The 26,501-nt window shown below is 37.4% G+C and overlaps 1 protein-coding gene across 5 annotated transcripts in view; it reads left to right on the top strand.

The window, feature by feature from the left end:
- The window catches only part of KDM4C (lysine demethylase 4C), a 358,852-nt gene that overhangs the window by 175,360 nt on the left and 156,991 nt on the right, over nt 1-26,501 (top strand). For all 5 annotated transcript variants that reach the window (XM_045563844.1, XM_045563846.1, XM_045563845.1 and 2 more), the window contains 4 exons: nt 4,362-4,555; nt 7,207-7,445; nt 9,469-9,788; nt 12,803-12,911. In XM_045563844.1, coding sequence (XP_045419800.1) covers nt 4,362-4,555; nt 7,207-7,445; nt 9,469-9,788; nt 12,803-12,911 — 862 coding nt within the window. The remainder of the gene's footprint in view (nt 1-4,361; nt 4,556-7,206; nt 7,446-9,468; nt 9,789-12,802; nt 12,912-26,501) is intronic.

The following is a 26,501-nucleotide window of genomic DNA, read 5'->3' as shown; positions in this document are numbered from 1 at the left end:
CAGAAGATAACAATATATATTTCATTTGGACATTTTTAAATGTTTAAGAATATTCATCATTGGCTCTTCCTGTATGTCCTGTTCAATAAGTCTAATTCATTGGGTTCTTTTCATAATTGTTGGGCAATTAGTAATTTCTAAGAGAGTGAGCAATTCCCTTTAAATTTTGAACATTTATTCTCTTTCCTTTATGATATGTTCAAGATGGGAAGCCAAGGAGTTGAGTCTGGTTTCAACATATGCTCCAAACAGGAACTGGATGTGCACTGCACACATCTTGCCACAGAAAGTTCTGAGTCCTCTTATATTATCTCTGAATACCCCAGGATTCCTATGAGTTAAAGAATTGCTCTTCTTTTTTATTTTTTAAAACCACCGTGCACTGATCCTTGACCCTTGGGCCATTTTGTTAGCCAGAGCATTCTGATTCTTACTTCCTTTGTTGCTTCAACCGTTTCAGTACAGCCAAATAAAATAACACTAGGAACCTCTATGTTCTTGTGGTCAGACTACTGTAAAGCAAGGTGTATAAGGCATATCCTATTTTCTAAGAATAGGCTGTTATCTATGGTCTATAGCAGTGTTTTATAATACAAGTACAAAACATTTAGTCCTTGTACCAGCCCCATAAAGATAGTTACCATTGTTACTCCCAATTTTTCTGGTGGGGGGAATTGAGGCACAGAAAGGTTAAATGAGTTGCTCGAGGTTATACAGGTAGTCCGTGTTGAATTTGGTGTTTGCATCCAGTCTTTTAGGCACTACACAGAGCTCTCCTGGATAACCACGTCTGTATTCCGGGCTTCTGCTGAGTTGGTTGATTGGATCCATGAGTCACCTGCCTAATAATCTATTTAGCAAAAGATTGTCCAGCTACTCCATTGGCCCAGTATTCGAGCATACTCCTGTTTGACCGTGGCTCACCTGCTGTTGGTCTCTACTGAGTTATGAGCTTATTAAAAATGTGGAATCCAAATGTACACAAATTAGGTTTCATAGCACCATTAGAGCAAACAAAATGAACATTAATTCAAAGTTTTTTGTTTTTTTTCCCAAGACATTTTCCTCAAAAATAATGTTCAGCACCTCACTAGCCCATCTCTCCTAGGGATCTTACAACTATAATCATGCTCAGACCTAAATTAGCTCATTAAAGGCAGAAGCATCACTATTTTATTTTTCTTCATGAAGCAAAATTAGTAACACTGTAAGAAAATAAGAAAGTCTGTGGTGATGAGTCAAAGCTATTATTTTTGTCCTTTTAGACAGAAGATTGCATCTTAAACCAAAACATCTTTCAATTTCTCAGAATCCTCAATTTCCATCTTCCCAAGGCAAGCTAATTATAGCAATATAACTTAGAACTCTCACTATACATAACTAATAATAGAATGCAGTAGTATAGATAAATAATATTGGGTTCAGAAGAACAGTTGGTGCAATTTACAATTCGGAGTTGAGGATGAATTTTCTTTGGGTAGCAGATGGGTGTGCATGAGGTTGTTGTGGTACGAGCAAAAAGTACAGAGGTAATGAAGCATGTAGTGTGTTTGGGCTCCCGTGACATGAGTTGAAGAGGAATGTTCACATTGACTTGCAGTGGAAGAGAGACCTGAAAATCTCACCGGTGGAGTTAAATCTTGGAACTCCTCAATGCTAGGTTCATGAGTTTAAGCTCCATTCTAAAGGCAGAACAGGAGGATTACACTTTATTGAACTCAGAAATGAAAGATTGCAAGATATTTGAGGGAGATTAAAGTAACAGTTATAAAGATGGATTTATGCTAGGAGAGACCACAGGCAGTGGAGTTACTTAGCTCTGTTATGCTAGGATTCAAGGTCTGACAGTGAAGCTAGAAGGATGCCGGCAAAAGGAATTGATGAAGGAGACGTTGTGGGGGAAAAATTAATTGTAAATAGTGACAGGGTGAATTTCTAGGAGTGGAAGAGTAGGGATGGACTGGAAAACGTAGATGACGACTGTTAAACAATGGAAGAATTCTGGTATCATTGAGTGGCAGAATGTTACTTGCAGTTGAAGTAGCTAGTTTTAGTTATTTTGAGTGTAATGCCCATTCAGATTTGAACTCTGTGAAGGGAGTTTGGGACTGGAGATTATGAAGACTTTGGAATTAATTATTGGCGGTGATAATTATGTTACCCAGATATTGAGAATCTTACTGTGTCAAGCAATCTGTGTAAACAGATTGCTCAGTTAACCAGTCTGTGTCCAGGTCTGTTAGGGATTATCAAGGTGTATCAGTTAAATCTTTTACACTATTTATTTATTTATTTATTTTGGAGACAGAGTGTCTCTCTTTTTGCCCAGCCTAGCTCACAGCAATCTCAAACTCCTAGGCTTAAGCAATCCTTCTGCCTCAGCCTCCCAAGTAGCTGGGACTACAGGCATGCACCACCGTGCCCGGGTAATTTTTTCTATATATTTTTAGTTGTCCACATAATTTCTTTCTGTTTTTTTAGTAGAATCGGGGTCTCACTCTTGCTCAGGCTGGTCTTGAACTCCTGACCTCGAGTGATCCTCCCGCCTTGGCCTCCCAGAGTGCTAGGATTACAGGTGTGAGCCACCGCGCCCGGCCCTTTTACACTATTTATGTACCACCATTTAAATGGTATCTACCCTGATGGATAGTGTTGGCCTAGACCTAATTAAACCTTATGTGAAGTCTTTCTAGGAAACTTGTTTTATAAGGTGTTACTGATAACTGTGCATTCATGAGGATCAAGTTCATAGTGGATCAAAATAATCTTTTTTTTAGCTTCCCACTGTTGGGGAAATAGGCTAAGAGACGTGAAAGGTTTCAGGGGTTTTTCAGGGCTTTGCCTTGAAGGAATCTGTGACATGTTATTTCACAGAATAGAAGCTGCTTCCAACAATGGAGGCATTGTCAGAGGATGTTTGCAAAGCAATGTTTCTTCTTTGCTGCCGGCCATCACCTTGAGCTTTTTTGCAAGGCAGAAGCTCGGTTTGGGTCCTTGGCGGAGAAAGAAGCTGATTAAAATGCCTGCCCAGCAGATAGCGTGCAGCTGGAACTATCCTAGACTTCAAGGCTATTCCTGCTTCACTCCTGACTACATGTCTCTGTATTTAGAAGAAGTAGATTAGATTAGTACACAGACTCAGTGTTCTCACTGTATACATTTTATCTTTAATTTGTATGCTCAGCTAGGTCTGTTTCTGACTTAGGGCTTAGCATGTTTATCTTAGAAAAATTTTGTAACCGTCTATTCTTGTAGACAGAATTAGGTAAGGGTCCCCTGGAAACCTCAAAGAATGAACTGTACCCATAATTCTTTAACCAAGGACAGCTATTTGCTCTAACGATAAATACTGATAGGGGAGTCAGGGGTCCTCCAGCATCCCAACTTAACCTTGTACCTTTTCTCCAGTGGATATCGTTATGTTGTTGTTGATGGTATTGAATGTTATATGTGAAATTATTTATTAATAGAAGAGGCTGTTCATTTGCTCCGAATTTTTGGTTACCTTGTGAGAGTTTATTAATAAACCTAAATATACTTTTTTTTTTTTTTTTTTTGAGACAGAGTCTCGCTGTGTTGCCCAGGCTAGAGTGAGTGCCATGGTGTCAGCCTAGCTCACAGCAACCTCAAACTCCTGGGCTTAAGCGATCCTACTGCCTCAGCCTCCCGAGTAGCTGGGACTACAGGCATGTGCCACCATGCCTGGCTAATTTTTTCTATATATATATATTTTAGTTGACCAGATAATTTCTTTCTATTTTTAGTAGAGACGGGGTCTCGCTCTTGCTGAGGCTGGTCTTGAACTCCTGACCTCGAGCAGTCCACCCGCCTCGGCTTTCCAGAGTGCTAGGATTACAGGCGTGAGCCACCGCGCCAGGCCATAAACCTAAATATACTTAAAGTATATCTCAGAGTACATTTATCTCAATTCATTAGTTGAATTATTCTAATCACACATTCATTGAGTTCTTGTATTTGTTGACAACCCAGGTTTTCAGCTTTGCAGACCTTTCAGTGTTCAGCTCATTGACACATGCTTGTGATGGGAGGGTAATCCTCTTTCAGGCAAGCTTCCACGTACTTGCTCTTTCCTTTTAGTTCTTCTTTGTACGTCATTCCCTGTGAGGTGTACAAAGCATTTTCACATTTTATTTTCCCATTTATAAATGTGAATATGTAGGTTCTCACTGCCATTCAGAAGACATTGGGTTTATCATTCGCAGAATGTTTGAAAATGTAAACGATTATCCTCGATTGTGTAGTGACTAAAGATTCACATATGGTATGTTCAAGTGCCAAGCCCATGTGACTTGATATCACTAGCAAAATGTTTAATGCACTGCAACCCCATTGTGTTTCAGTGCACTTGCAGGAAAGACATGGTGAAAATTTCAATGGATATCTTTGTGAGGAAATTTCAGCCAGACAGATATCAGCTTTGGAAACAAGGAAAGGATATCTACACTATTGATCACACGAAGCCTACTCCAGAATCCACCCCTGAAGTGAAAGCATGGCTGCAGAGGAGGAGGAAAGTAAGAAAAGCATCTAGAAGGTAATGATTCTCCTGCCTCCACCCTGCTTGTCTTATTTACTAACTCAAAATGAGTGGGTCATTGAACTTGGTGTTCTCAAAGGCTATTTATTTGCTTTTCCTATTTAGCCATCATACGTTTACTTAATATCTTCCTGATAATTTGTGACAAAGTGTTTTTAATTCTTGCACGTTTAATAAATGGAGTCAGGAAGAGATGTATATTACTTTGTTTGAGAATATTCCTGAAGTTGCTATACATGGCAAATACAACAATATAGACTTTCTTTGACCACTTTCACTAAGGTATTATGTAGTTGTATTGGTCCTCTCCATTCATCTCTATATTCTAATCAACTTCAGTGATTTGATTTCTAACTTTTTCATTTCACTACCAGTTTTCTTTCTGACTTTAGTGTTTATCTTCTTAATTTTTCAAACATCTGAAATAATACATCTGGATGCTTATATTTTTTTAACATTTTATAACTTGGTCTTATTCTTCTGTAAGATGTAAAACAGAGCATGTGGTGTTTCTGTAACATTTTTGTCATTGTGAACTTTATTTTCCATTCCATTTTTGTGGCCAGGGCCATTTCAAAAGCTTTTAGGTCTTCTGTGGGCATCTTGCTGCTTTAAAGCTCATAGAAGATGGTATGGGTTGTGTTGCTCAGGTCCTTAGGCTTCCTTTAAAGGCTCTTATATTTTCCAATTTTACATTAAATTTTCCTCTTCAATATTACTCATTGTTTTTCTTTGAGATTGTAAAAGTAATATTTGGGCATTGGAGAAGATTTGTAAAATAAGGAAAAGAATAATGAAGGAATCCTAAATCACCCATAACCTCACTATCCAGAGATAACCAGTGTTAACATTTTGTATATATCCTTTACATATATATTTATTATATGTTATATAATAATACCTACCTTTCCAAAATTGGGGCCATGATCTATTAACAATTTTATGACCAGTTATTTGCGTGTGTTTTCATGTAATTAAATGATTTACTACAATATAATTTTTGATTCCTGCATGTATTTTGCTAATCCTCTGTGTTTGGACCTGTAGCTTGTTTCCACTTTTTTACTATTAACTAAATAACACTGTAATTTTAACTCTTTGCACACACTTCAGACGTTTATTTTCTGACTCTCTTTTTTTTTTCTCTGACACTCATTTTCTGCTATTTTAGAATGGTAGTGAGCAGAGGCACCTTAAGAACATGCAAACTTCCACATTTTATGAGAGAGATACTTGAAAGACAAAGCTAGTTAGTAGTAGAACCAAAACTCAGGTGTTGGTATTTCACACTATAGTTTGGAGCAGGAATTTCAAAGTTCTGGTTTTCAAATCAATTTAGTAAGTCAGGACCATCATTTTAAAATTAGGAAGTAAGGTAGAATAAAAAATACTGTAGTGCTTCCTATGTGGTAAGGGTGAGTATTAACGCATGACGTGTGAGTGTGTATGCATCTGTTATGTTTGTTTTTAAATGTTTAACTCACTACGTGTCACATTCCAAATAAGTTTGAGAAATACCAATTTAGAGAGTCAGTGCCTTTGATATTTGTGTTAATCCTCATTACCAAACAATGAACAAAAAAAGCCAGCTTTGGAAGGAGACAGTATTCAATCCTGAGTTCAGAAGACACACCAATAAAATCTTGAGAATTGTTCTCTAATGGAAAGTACAACACTCTAATGAGGTATGTGTTCTGGTCTCCTAGTTATTAACCACTTTAGGACTTTTGGGTTGATAAAGAAGCTGAATCTGTGACATTGATCAGATTGTAAATTCCTGTCAGTAGGTTAAAATAATCAGTGGAATTTGCTTACCTAGTTAGAAAGCCTCATGTTTAGTTGCTCTTGTAATATACTCAGCCCCGTGGCTTGATTTTAGAGATTGCTGATCTTCCTTCAGTGATACCCTATTCAGGGAAGTCTACCAATGGAATGATTCACTGAAATCACAAAGAGAGGTCTGCCATCTTATTTTACATGCACTGTGCTGTTTGTAAGGTTGAGATTTTCCCACATCAGCCACTGATGGTTTTGAAATAAATGGGATGATGATGATGACGATACTGCTACTGTTACTGTCATTGGCAGCAGCCAACACTGATTTCTATAGTTTATCCCTGGCTAGCCCATTTCTTTCAGATCTCTGCCCTCCCTGACATCCTACAGTGTTTAGTCTTATGTGTGTGTGTGTGTGTGTGTGTGTGTGTATGTGTATGTGTTTTAGCCACTGTTGCTTTGAGGTGATTTGTGATTGTTTGTAATTGTTAGAAATATTGTTTCATATATATAGAGCATGTATGACAAAGCTATCAAATGACTTGCTGAAAAATACTAAAAGAGGAAGAAAATAACAATAGTGTCCTCTCTGAAAATAATAAGTTGATATAAGATGTTAGCAGTGACTCTATTTCACAACAATGTTTAATAATCAATTACAATTTTTTGAATTTTAATTTTTAGTAAATTGTTTTTGAGATTTTGCTTTAAAATTTAATCCATCAATTGGGAAGATTATCTTGGCATAGTGATTAAAAAAACTGACAGTTTTTTCGTTCTTTAAGCAAGTGAAAATAACATTTGTATTTGTATATGTTTTTTCGTATCTGTTGCAAACATTGTGTTCTGACTACTGCTTCTCTTGTTAATAGCTTCCAGTGTACCAGGTCTCACTATAAAAGGCCCAGAGCTGAGGAGGATGAGGAAGAGTCAGCTGAAGTTGGTGGAGCAGAGGTCCCTAACCCCGACTCAGGTACTGATGACCTCCAGGTCAGTGACAAGCCAGATGCAGCCGCTAAGCTGGGCAACGCAGAGGCACTGTCAGAAGAAGAGACCTCTGCTAGGAGGATGCAGGTGGATCAGAAATTGTCGGATAGTATCAAACTCTCAGGTGAGAAAATGGCTGAGTTGTGGGTAGTTGATCAAATGCCCTAAATCTACCTTCGCTAGGAAAAATATCTTAGTAGTTCACATAGCTTAACCAATTTAGCTACCTAAAGTTGTAGGGTAACTCTGAGCAGGAGGCCTAGCGAATGTTATAAAAGTCAGTGGCATTGCCACTATGTTTAGCAGAAGTGTGAGACAAACAGGTAGCAGTGCCTATTTGGTTTAATAAAATAGAAGATTCTAAAATGAAATTTTTTTTTTTTAGTGCAACTCAATTTACAATATATAATACATTTTTGGAAAGCTTCTCTTGAATTCACATGGAGCAGAGAAAACCAATTATAGATAATTCTTTGCAGTTTCTTAGCTTTCTACTTAATTTAAGAATAAAATAAAGATTAAGGTTTTAAAAAGAACAACAAAAATAAAAAGTCAGCCTAGTGAAATGGGATGTATAGTCCCCCTGGCTGCTCCTCTGTATTAAAGCTATCATCCAGAAGTCTTAGCTGCTCTGCCCTTTTCCCCTTTTATAGCATAGTTCTTTGAAACTGCTTTAATGCCTTGCCTCTTTAATATTTGTTGGAGTTTTTTTCTTTTTAATAAATGAGCTAATTCCTGTCTTCCTCTCATACTCCTCATCGTGTGTAAACCCTTCAATTGCAGGACTCCCTTGAATCCCTGAGTCTGACTTCCTCCCCTGCTTCCTCCTTACTTACGTCACCATATCTCTTGCCTGGACTGTTTTAGAAGTGGCATGCTTCTGGTGCTGCCAGTGTCCTCTGCAGTCCCCTCTGCTAGTCAGTTGTCCATATGGCTGTCATAGTGATCCTTTAAAACAAACAAAAAAAGCTTACGATTTGTCCCTGTCATCTTCTTAGTATATCCCACCAAGAATAAATAATCTTAAATAAACTGGTCCCTGGCTGCTTCTCCAGCCTCATTACCTTTGATCTTGAAATAGCTGTGTACATGGAGTTTAATAGCGATCTTTCTTCCAATGACTTCATACTTTGGTGGACAGCTAGACAATTAAACACGTAAGTACAATCCAGTGTGATAAGTAGCATGATAAAGCTGACCTACGGTGTTCCTGGTCTACCAGGAAAGGATCCCAAACAGACAGGAGTTAGGTAGGGAAGATTTCTTGGCATAGGTGGTATGTGAATTTAATTTTGATGAATGCATACAAGGTAGAAAGGTGGAGAAGGTAGGGAAGGGAATTGTAACAAATGCAGAGAAGGCAGTTACGTAGTACGTATGGATATTTCATTATAGTCTCTCATCATGGTTTCTAGGTTTAATTAGCTACTTTCTGAATTGCTGGATGGTTTTGGCTAACGGCACCCAATTTTATTAGTTATGTCACTACATGGTTCTTTGCATTTTGATCTCCAGGTTTTGAGGCCTGTCAGAACTCTTGAGTAGAAGACTTGGCTGGGTTAAGCATTAGACCTAGCAGTGGGTAGAAAGAATGCTTGTTTTGTGTTGTGTGTTTGTGTGTGCATGTGTGGGTGTCCATACACACGTGTGTAAGAAAAAAAGTTGAATAGAGATGGCAGGGGATGAGAAGTGCTTTGTAATGTTCTCTTGTCACATGCTGTCACTGTATGATAATAGATTAATGTACAGCCTCATGCATATCATTTACATACATTGTCTGAGCTAGAATGTTTCATCAGTGGCAGCTTGGAATCATATATTGGGATATAATTCCTATTTTTAGATAGATTTCAAATTACTTTTGCTTTGGAGAGTTATTATAATTGCCTTACCTTTTGCTGTTGATCTGTAGTAGAACCTCATTTTAATCCCTTGTTTTATCATTAAGCATTTTCCTTTCCCAAAATCCATGATCTCACTTTAACAAATACTAAGGCAGGCTGTTGATTTGGTGACCTTCACAGTCATGTTTGTGGAAGTTTAGAGCGGAAATTAGAAGATACAAAATCACTTGTGAGTAATTTAGCAATTCTATCAGTAATAGTACAGTGTAAGATTTATTAACAGTCTTTTGTTCTATTCCCCAGGAAACACCTGCTTAAATACATCTATAAAAGAAGAAATTAAAACTGATGATGACAAAGCCTATGCCATAAGTGCACCTTCTAAAACTAGTGAGGCTGGTGATGCCATGCCATTATGTAGTGGCCACGTGAAGTCTGAGGAATCATATCCATCCAAGCTTTCATGGCCAAAGTCACCTGAATCGTCTTCCTCAGTGGCAGAGAGTAATGACGTGTTAACAGAGGGAGAAGAGAGTGATGTGGAGAGCCGTGGGAGTGGCCTTGAACCTGGGGAAATCCCAGCGGTCCCCAGTGGAGAGAGAAATGGTTTCAAAGTCCCCAGCGTATGTGACAATATTCATTGTTACTCTATTCATTGTATGGTGAGAGCTCTTTCTGAAAACAACATGCTGTGCAGCAGAATCTTGTTTTAGGGTACAAATAAATAACATGTTACATTTATGGGTCTTAATCATATTCTTTCAATGTCTGGGAGGTAAGCCTTCTGTGAGCTCTGACTCACACAGTGATAATTCAGAACATGGAGCTTTTGGCCACACATTGAAGCTTAATTTTTATTCTTTTTCCTTTTTAAAAAAATGAAACTGTTTATAATTGAGATAATTGTAGGTTTATATGCAATTGTAGGAAATACTACAGAGGAATCCTGTGTAGCCTTTATTTACTGAGTTTCCCCAATACTATCATCTTGGAAAACTGTAGTATGAAATCACACTTATATTGACATTTATACAGTCAAGACACACAACGGTTCTATCACCTGCAGTAGTGGCCAGCCTGGGCAGAACTCACCTGCTGGGCTTTGACCTCTTCTTGTCACCATTTAGTATCTGTGTGTTCCAGACTTCCCACAGCTTCTGTGTGAACATTAGGACTCACCTGGTCATGCTTTCCTCTGGGATGGTCCCTCATCCCAAACCACCATGACCTTTCCTGGTCCTGCCCACTCCCCTCAGAAATAGGCCTTTTGCCTGTCAGAAAAGTCCAGACCTCTCTAGATTACCAAGTTGCCCGTTGTGACTTTTTGGAAAGGACCTCCCTGTTTCTCTGATGTCCTTGTATAATGTCAATATGGCATACTTTTGGCATAAACTTTCCCTATATCCATAAGATTGGGAGTAGATCAGGTGGGCTAGGACTTTGTATAGTGATTTTCAGAATTCAGCACCTTTTTGACCTATATAACCTGATTAGGGAATTGAAGTGGTTGAGTAAGGAGTAATTGTGTGAGCTCTAGTAAGTCGAGCTGACTGTGGAACAGGCACACCACTCCTGCACATTTACGCTCACCACAGGCCTGTAGTATCCTTGTGTAGTAGCAAGGCAGATCGTAAAAGGTCAGCAACTTTGAATACTCTGTTTCTCAGTGGTCTTAAAATGTCAAATAAAATACAGTTTCTTAATGTGACCCAGTGGTGTTCATCATTTTATGTAGGATTGTATCTTCTATTATTCTATAAAATTAATATTTATCAGAAATATGAAAAATGAAAAAACAGACCTGATTTATTTGAAAAGGTACCTAAGAGAAGTTTGAAAACAGCACTCACATACCAGTGAAGAAAATTTACAACCTGATTTCATGATGGGATTAAATGTCACTGAGCAGATATTGGGATTCATTGTAGAGTAGAGACTGAGTCCAATGCCTGCTTTAATTATATTTAGTCACATTCTTTAAACTAGAACGGAGCTGAAAGTAACTTTTCAGTTTCCTTGCTTTCAGAGGAGGTTGTTATAGAGGTAGTGCTATTGAACTTTATCTTTATCATTTCCCTGAGCAAAGACTTACAGCAGAGAAAGCAAATGCTGCTATTAAGGGCTTTACTTGCCCCTTCTCAAAAGAGTTGCATGGTATTCTTTTCTCACACCAGGTAAGCTATGTGTATGCTATTAGCAGCCAGCATTAGTCAATTTACTGAAGAAACATTATGTTATGTTTTAAACTCTACCTTATCCATCCATCTTGGGCTCCATGCTCTGCCTGGAGCACAGCAAGTATGTTCTCAGTTTACATACTATTCTTGCTCCCCAAATACTTCTCCCCCAGAGAGCCGTATGTATACACTCAAAGTTCCACTCAAATGTCACTATGTCTGCAAGACTTTCTCTGACTACCCTCTATAAACTTGCCCCTTCCCCATCACATTCTATTCCTTTGTCTTCCTTTATTGTTCTTCATTGTATATTTACTGAATGGTACCTGATAAAGCGTTACTTGTTACTTGTTTATTGTCTGTCTCCTTTCTCATCTATAATGCACACTCCTTGAGAGCAGGAACGTGATATATTATAATTTTTCCTGCTGTATCTCCAACTATTAGAGCAACGTGGTACATAATAGGGTAGGGTCTCAAATATTTTTTGTTTTTGACTGATAATTTCCTACATTAATTTTTAGCTATTATAACCATAGATAAATTCCATTATGTATTATTTTGTTCTGCTTTTCCTGTCCTCAGCGGCTTTGGTTAGATGGTCTTATACATTTTCTCAGAGTTCTCTTTCAGAGTCAGAGGCCAGAGTGGTTGCTCCACGTCTGGCCATGTTTCTTCACCTTACAGGGAAGAAGACTGCTTTTTTTCACAGTCAACTGTTGATGTAAACTCACTTGTTTCCAACTCTCTCTGAACCGTCTCCCCCTTTATTTTGTACTGCAACGGCAAGAGACCTTATAGGTAGATCCTGGCTGGAAGGTGACTTTCTACCTTTGAAAGGACAAGGTAGTGTGGAGGGCCCAGGACAGATCATTTTATATAAAATTTAAGTGGTTTCAAGATGGCATTAATGTATCATTCAAAAATATTAATAATAATAGTTTTGGCTTCTTATTTGACCCTTTTTGCATGTGATGTAGAAGTGGTGATTCATTTCTGAATGGCAAGAAGTACACAGCCTCAACTTGGCAGGATTGCCTTCTCTGTGAGGACAGAAAGTAACCTGTCAAATGTACATGGGTACAGCACAAGGATGACCAAATGCCACAGTCCTATATTTTTATGAGTTTGTAATCCTAGATTTAGGTTTGTTTTAGGAACTTTCGAGCACTTGCTAACTGCTGTGCTTGTTGCAAGTTTGATAAGCTTCCCCTGCGCTACAGCTAGCATTTTAGTATGAAGTGGAAGGAGAATTAATTGACCGCGTAGTAAAATTACTAATAGAATGGATTCCTATTTCTTTTGACTTTAAGTTTAAATTTCTTAAAGGGCTAATTCCCTAAGTGGTAAATAAGCACAAGACTTCTTCATAATTAAGTTATCATGAATGATTGTGAACTGTAGTTTTTTGTTTCTTTTTCATTATGGGTGTTTCCCTCCCATTTTTGTTCTATAACCAGGTAATAGAGGGAGAGACCAAGACCTCTAAGAGTTGGCGCCATCCACTCAGTAAGCCTCCAGCACGATCCCCAATGACTCTTGTGAAGCAGCAGGCAGCAAGTGATGAAGGTGAGCTGGTGAATTTTCATCTAAACACTGTATAGATGTTTGTTATAACAACCTGTTGTAAAGAATTGCTCATTAGACAAAAAAAATTTCACCATGTAGGAATATATATTATTAGCAGATCTTAAGTAATGTACAATTTACAAGCAGAAGGAATTTGGATTTTAGAGGTGATGACTTGCTTCATATAATCTAGCCATATTACTGATAAAAGTCTTTCTGTTTTGTATCATGGGATAAAATTGGTCATTCCTGACATTTATCTTAAGGTTCTCCAGAAGAAACTGAGACTTATTTCTAATTTAAAATTGTTAGATTATAGAATTAGCATGTGGTAGGTTTTTTGCATTGTCTTTACTTTTAACTTAAATCTTTTAAATTAATTTAACCACTTTGAGTAAGAAACTATGTGCCTTGTCCTTTCTTATATCCTATTGTACCTGGTATGAGGTCAAACATCCTTTTTTCCTTAATTAGACTTCTCTGTTGTGGCTTGATGTAATGTAGTTTCATTTACAGCTACTTACCATTCCTGGATGTAACATTTATCTTTTCATTTAACCTGGTTGCCTTTTTTACCTTTTTTAAAAAATAAGTTTTTGTTACCTCATATTAAAAATCAGACAACTGACCAATAAGTGTCTTTTGTCTCAGCATCATGAGTGCCTTAGTTTTTCTATCTCTAAAGGACCAAATCAAGCAGATTTTCTGTGAAGAGCCTTCCTTTGAGATATTCTCCAGTTTTGCTGGTGGAAATGGTTAATTAAGTTCATGCATCTGTGAGGATGCTGTCAAGTGAGAAAAATGATAGGGTTCAAGTTTCTTGTTTCCTTTAACAAAGTAATCAGAGTAGATAGATATCTTTCACAGATTTTTTTTCCTTTTGCTCAGTGTCCTCCTTTATTACCCACATTTCGTTAAAAAAATGTCCTTAATAAGGATGGTAGCAGTTTCTATAAAATCAATCTAGGGCAGAATTCTGACTCACATAATAGAAGTAATGAAACTTATTTGTGTTTATTTCCATATATCATCATGTTGAGTTCTTCTTTTTCCTACTTTATTATATCCAGTACAAACCATTTTCCCCTTAGTGTCAAGGTAATTAAAGGACAATTCTATATAGTTAATACTTACTGCACATCACTCTTGAGTTTCAGTTACCCTTCCTCGTGGTATCCTGTCTCCAGCATAGTTTCTCTGAAGGGAACAGGCTGTGGCTGTACTAACTCATAGGGAAAGCTGCTTTCTCTTCTGTCCTTATTTTCCCAGGAAGTTTATTTTGATGTGGGCCATCATAAATTGGCCCCGAGTTTCTCCTTGGAGAGCAGTTCTGATTTCAATCTGTATAGCTTGCAGAATTTATAAATGGATTGGTTAAATGAAGTAGTCTTGAGGGTTTGGCGTTAAATATCTTTCTGAAGCATTGATGATTGTGGCTTCTGCAACAGTGTCACTTTCCATTCTAATATGTTAAGGACTCCTTACGTCCTCTGGGGAGTTTTGAAAATTGATTAGAAAAATTAGAGAAGTTTTGTGATGGCTAAAGATTTTTAAAAACTTCTACAGTGAACAGCAAAGAATATTCCATGGCCTGGAGTAAGTTACATTCTTCACTGGGCCCTTGAATGCTAGCTCAGCTTTTCGCCTCTGCGTCCACATTGCGTGTGAAGGGGGAAGTGAATGAGCATTATTATTGCTGGAATATGATGAGCAGTGAGTTTAATGCTCACCAGGAACAGACAATTCCAGTTTCTTTTGGGGATTTTCTACCCTAACTACTCAGCTCCTCTTGCACTTCTCTTATATAGAAGCGTAACTATATTAGAGCATCTGAAAAATTGTGCCTTAAAACAACAATGAGTGTCCCCTATTGGTGAATGAACATTTCTCTATTGAAGCTGGAATGCGACTTCCTATCAGAAAGACTGCAAAGGGGAAACAGACTTGATCCAGGACCTTTGGTGGCTTCCGTGCAGCTGGGTGATGAGTCACTTCTAAGTTGTTCTTTTTAGGGCAGTGCAGTGCCTCTTTGATACTAAAATGACCTGAAACTGTAGAGATCGTTCTGATTGGTGGCAGATCCTGTAGTTACAGGATCGGCAAGGATTTCTTGACTCTCAGCCTCTTCATTCCTGGGAAAAGATTTTCCATGTTTAGCAGCAAAACATGAGAGTTGGTGGTAGAGGGTGTACATAATAAAAGAATGGTGATTAGAATATAGTATCTTTCTATAAAGATTAGTATCTAAATCTTTTTTATTGAAAAATAATCTTAAATGTATACTGTGTGTTTATCATTTATAATTTAAAGGTAAATACTAAACTGTCTCTCTTTTTTTCTTTTAACTGAATTGTTTCTCAGTTGCATTTTTCATAAGGTTAGGGAGCTAAACCAGGTGATTTTGAAACATAGATTAAAATTCTATTTATTTTCCTATTTATTAAATGAATTTTACAAATGTATTGAAATCTAGACTTGAAAGCAAAGCTATGTGAGTTGCTTTGTTCTTGAAGCATCCAGGATACATACTCATTTTCCTGTTGGCGATTTGTTGCTATTACTTGCATAATCTTGCTGTTCTCTGAGTTCATTGTCCACAGGGAAGGAGGGTGTGTATGTGGCACAGGTGAACCAGGAAGGCTCTGAGAACAGAGTGGCCTCAGAAGTGAGGGATGTGGCAGTATTTCTTTGTTGGTGAAGATGTCTTTTCACAGGTTCCCACATTTCCCTTAATATTACTGCTTCTGTATGGATTAAATACTCAATTCCTCCAGCAGTGGCTGGTGGGACTGCAAACTAGTGCAACCCCTGTGGAAAGCAATATGGAGATACCTCAAAGAGATATAAGTAGACCTACCATTTGATCCAGCAATCCCATTACTGGGCGTCTACCCAAAAGAACAAAAGACATTCTATAAAAAGGACATCTGCACTCGAATGTTTATAGCAGCACAATTCACAATAGCAAAGATGTGGAAACAACCCAAGTGCCCAACAATACATGAGTGGATTTTTTTTTTTTTTTTTTTGAGACAGAGTCTCACTCTGTTGCCCGGGCTAGAGTGAGTGCCGTGGCGTCAACCTAACTCACAGCAACCTCAAACTCCTGGGCTTAAGCGATCCTACTGCCTCAGCCTCCTGAGTAGCTGGGACTACAGGCATGTGCCACCATGCCCGGCTAATTTTTTCTATATATATTTTTAGTTGTCCATATAATTTCTTTCTATTTTTAGTAGAGACGGGGTCTCCCTCAGGCTGGTCTTGAACTCCTGACCTCGAGTGATCCACCCGCCTTGGCCTCCCAGAGGGCTAGGATTACAGGCGTGAGCCACCGCGCCCGGCCCATGAGTGGATTAATAAAATGTGGTACATGTATACCATGGAGTACTACTCAGCTATAAGAAACAATGGTGATATAGTACCTCTTGTATTTTCCTGGAAAGAGCTGGAACCCATTCTACTAAGTGAAGTATCCCAAGAATGGAAAAATAAGCACCACATGTATTCACTGTCAAATTGGTTTCACTGATCAACACTTAAGTACACATACAGGAATAACATTCATCGCGCGTCAGGCAGATGGGAGGGGGAAGGAGAGGATGGGCATATACATACATAATGAGAGCGATGAACACCGTCTGGGAGATGGACACGCTTGAAACTCTGACTGGGGGGGGGCAGGGGCAATATAGGTAACCTAAACATTTGTACCCCCATAATATGCTGAAATAAAAATAAAAAATAAGTAAATAAATAAATACTCAGTTCCTTAGTGTGGCTTCTACTCCAGCTGTAATCCTGTACCAGCTTCTTTCTGTAGCTTTGTATCCCTCCACTCCTCTACATGAGTGCATGAGACTTCTTATCCATTCAGGCAATATTTTTTCTCCTTCTAGATATATTCTGCTGCTTTTTGCTCCCATGCATTTGCCCAAGCTATTACTTTCCCTGTGATACCCCTTTCCTTCTTGGAACCATTCCCAACCACTTCTCACACTCACCTCTCCTCTTCCCTGTCTTGCCCACATACTCCACATGTACTTAGCTCTCGTCCCATTGGGCACTTTACATTGTGCTTCTTTATTGTCTCTGTGTCTGTCTCTCCACTCTAACTCCTCTCCTTTGTCTTTCCTTCAAGTCCTTGGCAGTGAACTTTCCATTGGAATCACTGTGGCTTACATCACCCCTTGGTCGCCTGGGATAAGGTGATCACTAAGCCTTGAAATCAGCCATTAAAAGAATAGTCAAATACCTCAATGTATTATATAGTATCATATTAAAAGAAAAATGTAAATCCTTGTCCAGGAAATATTTTTTGTATGTATATGTGTATGGAAAAACATGCTGTTTTTATTAGTTGTCAAAATAGAATGTAATATGTCAGCTATTTCAGTTTTTTGTCCTGATGGAGTTGGAATTTTCTATACCACTGTGCCAAATCCTAAAACTCTCTCAAAGTTAAAATGCAGCAGATAAGCTGCAGACATGGTCAATGCCTTGGAGTTTTGAGGGCTCCGACGTAACATTGGGTCAGGAAATGACTCCTTCTTAAGGACTGATTTACTATTTGATTGGTTTAGGCTATGGTGGTCCAATGAGTGACTTTTCTTCTTCACCCCCATTGATGGAATGATGTGTATGTTGTCTTCAGCACATACAATTCTGAATTTGATTAGGGAATAGAATTTTCTCTAGCATTTTCTTTCCTTTTGACTGCTGGTAAAGGAGTGTAGCTTGAGGAGGAAGAGAAGAAAGATCAAGACTAAGTCAGAGCAAGAGAGGTCAGTATTGAACTTAAATTTCCTTATCTTTTGATTTTAAATTTCAGTTTTTTAATAGTCATTCTTTAACAGAGGAGTATGTGGTCATGCACACACAGACACACACAGACCCATACCCTATGCGATATGATAAAATAGAACAGTTGATACAGAGTTGAAAGACTAAGTTGAATAATGTTTAATAAAAGGGAATTATTTAAATGAAGCATGGTACAGCAATTCAATGAAACACTATGCAGCTATGAAGAATACTTTCAAACATTTAACACTCTGGGGACAATGCTTCCAATATTAGGTTACATGATAAAGTATAGTTCACCCAGGTTTAATTACATTAGGATTCTTTGGAGGCAAGCAATTCTCTTTTGATGGTTTTAGAAAGTATTAATATTTAGCCTGTACCTTTGCAGCTTTGGTATCTGTATTTGCTGTCTTCCTACCCATTTTGATGTCATTCAGGTTCACAAATTTTTTAATCCATGGCATGCTTCTTCTGACTAGTGTTTTCATCTGCAGAACTGTAATTGCGCTGACACAAATTCCAGAACTTCTCCTGAACTGACATTAGGCTAATAGACATCCTGCATTTACCATCGGCATCTGAACATGTCAATCCCTGCTACCCTTCTGCCGCCTTCATGGTTCACTATTTGTTCTTTGAAGCTTTCACCCTGCATGCATGTGTGCATCTGTTTCCTAACATTTTTTTACTTTTGAAAATTTTACCACATCAGTTTCCAATATAAATTATCTAGCTTTTCCTGCTAGTACTTTAGTATACCCACTGTTTTTGTTCTTATTGTACACCCGACCTCCTTGGTTAAGTGATGAGGTTAATGATATTTCTAATGCAACTGTAAACCAAGGACAAGCCCTGGTAACATACAAGAGACCTCTTGAACATGGCATTTGCTGACAAAGTGATACCCTGCTCAGCGGTTCCCAGTAACTGCTAGTGGTGATTGATATACTTGTGCAGTTGACAGTGGTGTTTTGTTGAAGTCTGTGAAAGTTAATCGGGAAATTTATATGAAAATGTGCAGGATTGTTATTAGATGATTTTAATTTTCTTTTGTATGCTGATAATTTTTCAAATTTTCTATGATAAACCTTTATATTCAGTCAAAAAAGTATTTTACAGAGACTTAGAGTGTCAATGTGTTGAACCTAGGTTACCTGATAATCCTCCAGTTAGGAAAATATTAGAAATAATGGATAAAATAAAACAAACATTATACATCCCTGGGAAGCAAAATAGCATATGCCATCATGTCTCTCCATGTCTACAATCATGGTCACTCGGCTCTAGCTCTCTGTAACTGTGTGACACCTCCATGCTTTGGTGCCTGTTTCCAACGTAGGCCTGGTAGCAGCATCTGCCACGTAGAATGGCTTTGTGGGCTGAAAGAAAGAACAGTGTTTGGCATGGAATGTATGCTTGTTGTTGCTGTTGTAGTGTGTTTATGGATGAGATGATAGCTGAGCTTTCAAGAAATGAGGAATGTCGAGAGGGGATTCAGAGACAAATGATTTCCAGATTGATAAGAGAGAAGTAAGCTTTGGCTGTGTAGGGGAAATTTGCTAGGAGTAGAGGGGAGGCAGCCTGATTGGAACTAGAACCCCATAGGATCCCACAAACACACAGACATGGACTCTTTAATGCCTACGCCCAAAAGCTGGGCACAGTGGCACTCTCCTATAGTCTTAGCTACTCAGGAGGCTGAAGTCAGATGCTTCCTTGAGCCTAGGAGTTCGAGGCCAACCTGGGTAATATAGTGAGACCCTGTCTCTTATAAAAAAAAGGCTTTGCCCTTACTTAAGGGCACATTTGAGAAAAACAAAAAGCAGAAAGCAAAACCAACCATAGGCACAGACAGAAAACAGTAGAGCTTGTTTGCCTGGACCTTAGGCTTGGGTGGGGAAGGGTAGTGGAATAGAACAGAAAGTTGTCCTAAGAATTCCAATCTATAAGACTGATCAAATTTATACCTCTTATTCCAAGTTACACATTTAAAATGAAAGTACATGCTGGCTGTTAATGCCTCTAGGGCATCTGACAGAAGCAATTGCAAAATCTTTGAACCCACCCTCTGGTTGACTAATGAACAATAGATTCTGCAGTCTTAGCTTTATGTCTTTTGGTTTTTTGACTTTGGGCAAGTCTTCTCTTTGGCCTCAGTTTCCTCCTGTGTCAAATGTGAAGCTTGGTCATGAATGATCAGGGTTCCTAACCTATGAATTTATCCATGAGTTTTGGGCATTTTGTATCCTCTGAAATAGCTTGTAGTGATATGTTGAGGGCTGCTTTTCAAAAGAGCTGATTGCCGTTGGACTAAATTTTTATTTATAACACTTCACCTGTAATTTTATGATTTCAAGAATGATTGTCACAGAAAGAGTGAAAGATGCAGATACCCATCTGTACTGCATTTACTCAAGTGTAGAGGTGACCCGTCTACAATTTTGAATATTGGCAAGATTCACATTAAAGCCTTAGTTATGACTCTGATGTTCTCTAATCTGAATTATCCGAATAACTCTTTATCAATCATCGCTTCAGCAAGTGCAGTTTTTTAATGAGCTGTTAAGCATCTCTTTGAAATTAAAGACAGCTTAGACCGCTGATCCCTATCTCTGTAATATCTGCATGCCTTGAGGGTTAGATTAAGGGTGCATTTCAGACAGTGTTACAGTAATTTATTTTTTTGGGAAGCCTGTATATATTAATATAATAATTCATTTAGTAATGGATTAAATATTTAAATATAGAGATAGAAGAGATGGAAATTGCTGCTTCAGTTAGAAATCATTCTTGGTGTTTGACCATTTTTTAACCCATTTAACCTAGATTTTCAGTTGTTTTGAAGAATAAAATGTATACATTTAAGTAAGTGAAATCTCATATCCACTTCGACAATATTTGATTACTTCCACAAATTACTAAACTGGTACTAAGCATATTTTGGTAAGGCTACAGCTGCTCACTGATTTTATAGTATTTGAGGGTTTTTTTTTTTTTTGGTACTGCCTAAGGTTTCCTGTGGTATTTTCTGAATACTTTACCCTGTGTCATCCAGTCATTTTACTACTAGTACTGTGAGTACACAAGGTGGCTCTTGGGCACTTTGCAATTGTGCCTTGAATAAAAGAAAGTTATTTAGAGTTGGAATTTAGGTACAGAATTAGAGTTCATGGAATTAGAATTGAGAACTGGCTGTTTCACTTTACTTTTGGTAGATAACTGTTTGGGGGGAGAAGTATACCCTCCTGCTCCTGGCAGTTTGTAACCTCCTATCTTTTAACTGTATTGGTGCACATTTGGCAGTCATAATTTTATTTCTTTTATTTTAAGGGTCTTAGTGTTAAGTGAATATATTGATCAAATATAGTGACCAAATGATATCTTTTTGACTCAAACGTTATAAATTTTATTTTCAGTATTAAATCCAAATATTGCTTTAAATATTAAACACATTCATTTGTTTTGATGGCTGGTACTGGACACAGGACTCTGTTTTATGGTGGGCAGGCTGAGACCTGGCTTCTGGTTTCTCTTTGGCTGTTAAAGGCTGTATGTCCTCATAGAACTAAGTCATGTAATCTCTCTCTAAGGCTTATCTCAGATGATTACTCATCTTTATAATAAAATAGATGGATTAGTGATCCAAAGTTTCATTCAAACTCTGAAATTCTGATTACAGGAAAACTTTAATAGGACAAGGTATTATACAATCCTTGCCCCTTAAAGCCTTTCATAGAGAAGGAAAATAGTGAAGTGTGGACATGTCCCTTTTCGACAGTGTTTTCCCTCTGTAAAAAGTTCATTTCGCTGCCAATTTTGAAAAACAAATGCTATTTTATGACTGCTACACGTCATGCTCCAAATGTTATTAATTTTTACAAAATGATCTCTTTGTTCCGTCAATTCTTACTAGCTTGCAGTAATATTATACTTTCATAACAAGCATAGTGATAGTTCTGTCCATTTAAGCAATAAAACAGCAAATTCAGCAGATTACTAAGTAGATTGGCTTGGAATGTTTGTTGATAGGTCACAGCCAATGTTTTCGTGCATTATGTGGACATAAAACATTAGATGTTTTTGGCATTCGGATTGAATGGATATTACATCTAGCACTCAAGTTTGTAATAATGGCTGGGTATTCTCAGCTTAGCTTGATTTCTCTGTCAGTAAATATTATTGGATGTCCCAATGGCATTGATTTTTACTGTAATATGGGGAATAAAAATCAAAAACATGTTGCTCTTATTATGCCAGTGGCTTGATCAGGTTTTGATTGAATTAGAAACAAAAATGCTAGTTCTATAACTTATGCCATTGTTTTCTATAGTTTTTACATTCAGTCTTAAAACAATGGTTGGCATAAAGTCTTATGATCAGATGTCTGAAGTGCTGAAAATGTGGAGATTATAAAATGTTAGTCAAGACTTTGATTCTTTTGACTTCCTGCATTCCTTGTTGCTCTTAAAGTCTTGTAGACAACATCTCAGGAACGTATTTTGATACTACAATTACATGGTTCATTCCCTTCTTTAGAAAAATAAGTGATTCTATTAAGTTAATATATGTGAAATTGTCAGTATTTGATAATTTTTTTTTTTACCCTATGAAAACTGCAGTTTCATACAACTCAGTGTGTTATTTTACATCTCCTTCAACCTGTACACAATCTCTTTTCTCCTGACACACAGATGTCTTAACCATAGAGGCCACCGAATTATCTCCTATTTTAAAACACGTTTTCTACATTGTTATTTCCACCTTTTGTTTGGTTTTGAAACTGTCTCTGAAGATGGAGAATAAACATGGAAATGTATGTCTGTTTTAAAATTTAATTTTATAATTACTTTATGATCTTCACTTTCTTTGTTTTGCTACTAAGAGATGAAAAACTTAATTCTGGGCTGGCAGTGTTATGTAGGCTGACATTCGGGGACCTTGCTCTTGGGCGTTAGGAAGGCACTTTCCACATTTGAGGTGTTAAGTAACATGTGCAAAGCTTCCAGTTAGTGAATGGTTAGAATGTGGCTCACTTTACCATCATTTTATTTGTAAAATGTGTTATTGAAAGGTAATGCATCAAGAATGTAGAGTTGTTTTGCTCTTTTTCCCTTTTGAAGTCTTAGATTTCCAGGTTTTAGGGGGATAGTGAGATGATAATTTTTTTATATCTGTCAAATGAACCTCTAAATTCTGTACTGATATTCCACCATTTTAGTGTTTATGTTCGTTTTCTTGAAGAAGTTCTTGATCTTCAAGATCAAAAAGTGCAGAGATTTTTTGTTGTGCTTTAAAAGTAGAATTTTTAAGTAGAAAAGGTTGGCTATGATATGTGAACATGTTTGAGCATTACATAAATATTTGTAAGTTGCTATTAAGGTCTTTTTCTTGAGGAAATAAATTTCATAATGGCTTCAAGTAGGTTAGGCAAGGATATGGGTTAAGAATCTCCTTGGGAGAGAACAGTGAGTACAGAGACCCCAAGAAGAACGTGAGTCTGGCATGAAAGAGAGCTGATGTAGTGAATATTGATACGGAGTGAGAGAATGGACGTTTGCCGCCTTGTCTTCTTTTCTTTCTGTATGTTCTCTTGAACAGTCCATGCCATTGTTTCCCTAGCACTTGACATCATGGCCACCCTACTTGAAGTTCTCTCCTTAGCAACTGTTTTGTGTCATCTGCCAGGTGATACCCCTGTCAGTTTTTTTTTTTTTTTTTTTTTTTTGAGACAGAGTCTCACTCTGTTGCCCTGGCTAGAGTGCCGTGGTGTCAGCCTAGCTCACAGCAACCTCAAACTCCTGGGCTCAAGCAGTCCTCCTGTACAGCCTCCCGAGTAGCTGGGACTACAGGCATGCGCCACCATGCCCGGCTAATTTTTTCTATATATTTTTAGTTAATTTCTATATATTTTTAGATAATTTCTTTCTATTTATTTTTTGGTAGAGACGGGGTCTGGCTCTTGCTCAGGCTGGTCTCAAACTCCTGAGCTCAAACGATCCTCCCGCCTCGGCCTTATCAGTTCTTAAGTCAAAATGTCACAGGGTCTTGCTGTCCTTTACACAGATGACCAGAGCTAACCTTTTTAGTGAAAGGGAGCTTTTCTTCCAGGTAGATTGCGTCATGCTAACAGTGTTTTGCTTGGAGATCTTGGTTTGCCATTTTTTGACTTAGTATTATAGATGTTGATAATGAAATAGCTTAAGAAGCTGGAGATTTCTCTCGTGGAAAGTTTTGAACTCCTTAAAGGGAGAGGACTGTTTGATTTAATTTCTTATTTCCAGAATGTGTCCTATTTCCTAGCATACTTTTGCGTTTTATATGCTCAGTCTTTCATCTATCTTTGGAGTTTGTATTATAAATTGACAATTTATAATTATAAATTTATGGAGTACAAAGTGATGTTATAATCTATGAATACAATGTAAAGTTATTAAAGCAAGTTAATTAACATATCTCTCACCTCAACTAGTTAGCATTTTTTTGTGGTGAGAACATTTCAATTTTACTGTTAGCAGTTTTGCCATGTATAATACTCTACTTTATCTTCAGATCATATACATCTTTTGCCTTTTTCACTCTTTGATTTGATGCTCAGAATAAGTTTCTGTTGCTGCCACATTTCAGCTGGTTTCTCAAAGATATGTCAGCTTTCTTTTAGGATTTTTCTTTTCTATATTCCCGCTACAGTGAGAATTTACTGTGCTGGTTTCATCCTATTTGTATATACTATTAGCAATCATTACTTACAGTTCTTTAAGATAGATGGTGCTAGCCTCATTTTTACTGATGAGGAAACTGAAGCTCATAGACATTAATTCACTTGCCCAAGATCACAAGTCTGGTTAGTGGTAGATAACAGGCTTTATACTGTCTGTTCAGTTCCAAAGGTGCACTCTTTCTACTTCATCACACTAACAACCCCTAGTAATAACCAGAGTGCTGGTTAAAAAAGTGGAAGTGAGCACATAGAAAGTTTGTACAAGCCAGACATCTTTGTTAATAGAGTAGATCAGCTTCCCTTGTTTTCATATTCCTTGTTTTCATCGTGTATCTTGTAAGAATATATCCATATGTGAAATATGAGTTGATGTTCTTTAGGAAACTTATGTAACACTGGTAATGCCAAAGTTCCCCCATGAAACCCACCTCTTCGAGGTACCCTAATTATCAGGGCATTTTTATGTAATAGCAATTTTGAAGGTGTGTCCTTTGGAGTGTTTCTTTTCTTTAAGTGTAGATTGAGTCAATTGGAATGTATCCTTTCAAAACATTTTTGACATCTGTGTTATTGAAAGGTAATGCATCAAGAATGAAACTATACCCATCCATTTAATTTCTTAAATGCTTTAGACGTAATACCTTAGAATTCTCTGTTATCCATGATTACATCAGCATTTTAGGGGAACCCTTATTCAGAATCTATTTTTTCCTCAATGTCACCACTTTCCAGTAAAATCATACCTAAAAGTCCTGTAATTTTTTCTTTTTGTATTTTTTAAAAACACCTTTATAAACCTTTGAAAGTCAGCAATTCAAAAAAAAAATCACTGAAAAATAGTTTGCATGTAGTATTCAGTCCAGGAATCATAAAGTCCCCAAGTTGGAATCTTCTTTGCTTTTGCGAGTAACTCATTACTGCCCTCACCTCCGTGGGCCCCGCCACCCCCCACCAAGCCCCATTTCTTTCAGGATGTGTGAAACTATATATAATGCCTCCCAGGACTGAGATTCTGCTCAAGTACCTGAAACAGATGCTGCTGGGCTCTTCGTAGCAGAGAATGGTGCTGTACCAGCCAAAACACATCACTGGAACATAACCCCAAACAGGAAAATCATTGTGGTGACTGGCAAAGGAAAATTGTACTGTAGTAGAGTCAATGGCTTTTCTCATCTGCTGGGTTCCATCAGTAAGTCCTGGCAGCAGCCCCTCCACAAATGGCCCAAATGTTTTTCTTTAGAGAAATCCACTTACACTTTGTTAGCAAAATTTGTTCAAAGAGACTGTACTGACGAGTGAGTAAATCTTTCATAAGTGTATTCTTAAGGTAAGGTTTCCCCCAATTCATAATTCCTGCCTGATACTGTTCTGACTGTAGGTTTTTTGTTTTTTTTTATCTTTTAAGATTGCATTTTTAAAAATAATTATAACAACTTAAAAACACCCTTTGTTCTGGACAGTTAATATATTTTTTTATAGAATTGACATCATTCTTTGTACACAGTTTTGTGTTCTGGTTTTTCCTCTGTTTTTATAATATTATATTCACTTAATATCATATGTTATATAATGTATCTATTCATATTGTATTATATTTCATTAGTATTTTTCAAAAGCACTCTTTTTCTAATACCTATATAATATGGTACTGACATAATTTATTTGCATATTTTTTAAAAAATACTTTCTTTTGGATACTTTGGTAAAGGAAATTAATTGTTTTCATTATAATAAACAATATGCAGTGATATTTTTGACTGAATGGAAAAATAAAGGCATTTTTTCCACTTTATAAGGATAAGCCTTTTGATAGAAGTATTTATATACAGGAGATAACTGAGTATCTGTCTATACCGGCTTTGACAGTTCTAATCTGTTTTGTCATTTTAAAAGTCTGTTATTTACAGCATACATTTTAAGAATTTTCTGGATGCCCTCTGGAAAGATGGTGCTGGAGACCCAGAGGGGAAGGAACCCTCATGCACTGAAGCGCTGGGTCGTGCATACCCGTGTGTAACAGCTTTAAGGCTGGTATCTCATATAACCTATTGGAAAACCCTGAAATTTAG

The sequence above is a fragment of the Lemur catta genome, chromosome 10, assembly GCF_020740605.2.
Source record: "Lemur catta isolate mLemCat1 chromosome 10, mLemCat1.pri, whole genome shotgun sequence".
Classification (NCBI taxonomy): Eukaryota; Metazoa; Chordata; class Mammalia; order Primates; family Lemuridae; genus Lemur; species Lemur catta.
This window is presented reverse-complemented; position numbering and strand designations above follow the sequence as displayed.